The sequence below is a fragment of the Tupaia chinensis genome, unplaced genomic scaffold (genome assembly GCF_000334495.1).
Source record: "Tupaia chinensis unplaced genomic scaffold, TupChi_1.0 Scaffold141044_1, whole genome shotgun sequence".
Taxonomy (NCBI): domain Eukaryota; kingdom Metazoa; phylum Chordata; class Mammalia; order Scandentia; family Tupaiidae; genus Tupaia; species Tupaia belangeri.
Genome location: NW_006200910.1, coordinates 44,687 through 47,707, shown reverse-complemented (window position 1 = coordinate 47,707; position 3,021 = coordinate 44,687). Strand labels below are relative to the sequence as shown.

At 43.8% G+C, this 3,021-nt stretch overlaps 1 protein-coding gene across 1 annotated transcript in view; it reads left to right on the top strand.

The window, feature by feature from the left end:
• The window catches only part of TP53BP1 (tumor protein p53 binding protein 1), a 106,828-nt gene that overhangs the window by 92,012 nt on the left and 11,795 nt on the right, over positions 1-3,021 (top strand). Inside the window, exon 22 of the mRNA XM_006162855.3 lies at positions 2,049-2,240. Within this exon, the coding sequence (XP_006162917.1) occupies positions 2,049-2,240 (192 nt within the window). The remainder of the gene's footprint in view (positions 1-2,048; positions 2,241-3,021) is intronic.

The window sequence follows — 3,021 nt, the reverse complement described above, 5'->3', positions numbered from 1 at the left end:
TGACTTTTTTTTTTTTTTTTGGAGAGGTTTTTGCTGTAGGGCGTGTGTACTCACCAGGCAGACAGAGAGAGACAGAGAGACAGAAAGTGAGAAATCACCCCCCAGGGGGATGGCCATGCCGTAATCCCTTCTCCTCTATTCTCCTTTCGGGATCTTGGGCACGCATGCACATGTGCCCGGTGTGAGTTTAAGCCACCGGGTCCGGGACTTGAACCGCGGTCGACTACATGGGAGTCCAGCAACATAGCCATTACGCTAACTGCTGGTCCCGAGTGCCTGACTTAAAATCATTCTTTTTGGGGGCTTTTTTTTAACACAGGTTGGGATATAATGGGCAAAAACGCCTTTCTTTTGTTATCTCCCCAGGTACTCTCATATTTGGAATCCTTCAAGTAGTTGCTGTTTGCCTATTAGTTTCATTGCTAAGTGCTTCCTCCCCTTCACCTTCTGGTTCCTATATGTATGTGGCATCAATAAGGAGTAGCATGTAGACGGGTCATTTATGACCTGTTACCTATAGTTGGTTGTATTAGATACATTCATTCTTCCTGGTGTAAATCCCTTGGCGGGCCACGTTTGGCCAGTTTAGGACAGAGGTAGACAGTTCAGTGTTCAGAGTGAGTCATGGCACCAAGGGTGGGGATTTGTGTTCCATTTATCAAGGTGGTCTACCAGTGTTAACACTCAATTGCTGCTAGTTCTGGTAGCTTAGTGTCAAATGTAGTGCTGGCTTGGAGCTTCTTTTTGCTTTTGATGTGATTGTTTTGATTTTGTTTGGTAAAAGAGATTTAAACTAGGAGATGAACAAGTAATAGGAAGCAGCAATTCCATGGCATAGATAAGGAATGAACTGAAGCTTGCTTTCTCCTCTCAGTTATTTTCCTTGCTGGGACTGGCTCTGGTTTTCTTTTAGCCCTTTATTCAAGTACAGACTAATGAGAGAGAGCAAAATGATCCCTTATGTTTATAGGAATGAAAAATTGTTGATAGTAATGCCTTGTTTTTATATCTTATGTATGTTTGTGCATGTGTGTGTAAGCTATAAATTGTTTATTGATTGATAGAGGGGAAGGAATGTTCTCTTTCACTGCATTGGCAACAGGTCTTGCCCGAGGTTAGCAGCTTGGTGGTGGTGGAATTAGGCCTAGGTTCAGGTCTCTGGAATGCTAACTCAGCTTCCTTTTACATCCACATGTCTTCCTTCTAATCTAAAGACCTTACATAACTTTAAATTCTGAATCAGAGCAGGAGCAGGTAAGTAGATAATGGGGAGGGTTTCTTGTTTTCTATCTTTGTTCTATGTCTGTGTTCTAACTTTACTGCATACATAGACACAAACACACATACTACCTTAGAACCATGTCATTTTTCTACATCTAAAACTTAACCTTCACGGGCCAGCAGATGGTGTGGTGGTTAAGGCTGGTGACTTCCACATGGCTGACCACAATTTGAGTCCTAAACCTGGTGGCTTACTTTTTCACTTTACCTCTCTTTTCTGTCTGTCTGCCTATCACTCTCTGGTGAGCGCATGTGCCTTAATAAATTTAAAGAAATAATAGTAATAAATAATTTTAAGTATATTAAAAAATTATTAGATTGTCAGAAAAGTCATGACATGCTTTTCTATGCAAAAATGTGTCACGACTTTAACAACCCAATAATTTTTAAAAAGACTTAACCTCCAAAAAACCAAGAAGAAAGGGCTTATAGTGTTAAATTATGTGATTGTTGAGAAAGTACATGCCATTTCACTTCAGGGGAACCGTTTGAACAACTAGCAATCCATTAAGACAGGCGTTGGAAAACTTTAGCTTGTTTTACAGCCAGGCCACCTTCTGTTGAGAAACTTACCTTGTCCTAATCCTGGAGTAGTGCTACATATAGCCTGTGTGTTGTTACCGTTTGGGATTTATAGCTGGAATTTCGTTGAGTGCAAATTTCAGCCCGTTGTACTTTAAATTCCCCAACTTGGACTTGCTTTGGAGGGCCCTTGTGCGAGGCTGCTAAGCAGACTAAAACAGTAAGCTTGTCTGTTTTCTCCCCAGGAGTGGTGAAAGGGCATAGAAAGGAGTCCGGGGAACTGTATTACAGCATTGAGAAAGAAGGCCAAAGGAAGTGGTATAAACGAATGGCTGTCATCCTGTCCTTGGAGCAAGGAAACAGATTGAGAGAGCAGTATGGGCTCGGCCCGTATGAGGCAGTCACGCCGCTCACAAAGGCAGCAGATATCAGCTTAGGTAAGACCTTCGCTTCCTGAACAACTGCCTTTGGGCCCCACCTCTGCTCTCCTTGGGAGATGTGGCTTCTGAAGCATTCAGTAATGTTTCCCTAACACTTACTATTCCTTTATGTAGCTTATTAAATGGTCATGAGCTATCATTATTTCTAGAGCTCCTGTCTTGCATGTTTTCTTCTTAATACCAAAGAGTGAGCCCTTAGGGTCTTTCTGGCTTGCGTAGCCCTACTAGGGACCAAAGGACATTGTAGTCATGGCAAAAATTGGAACAGAAAATAATAAGGGCCTTGAAAAGAGGCTTCGTGGGACCAGCAGTTAGTGTAATGGCTATGTCGCTGGACTCCCACGTAGTCGACTGCGGTTCGAGTCCCGGACCTTGTGGCTTAAAATTCACGTTGGGTGTGTGTGCGTGTGTGCCCAAGATCCCGAAAGGAGAATGGAGGAGAAGGGATTGCGGCGTGGCCATCCCCCCTGGGGGGTGATTTCTCGCTTTCTATCTCTCTTTCTCTCTTTGTCTGTCTGGCGAGCGCACACGCCCTATAGCAAAAAAACCTTTCAAAAAAGAAAAGAAAAGAGGCTTCCTGCCCCCTCATGGGAGGTGGAAGAAAGGGCACTGTGGTGTCTAAATGAGACTTTGCATAGCTTCTCAGTGTTCAGGGCCTCAAACTGTGAGTCTCTACCAACCCATTGGGTTATCTTCCCCTAGATAATTTGGTTGAAGGGAAGCGGAAACGGCGCAGTAATATCAGCTCCCCAGCCACCCCTACTGCCTCCAGCAGCAG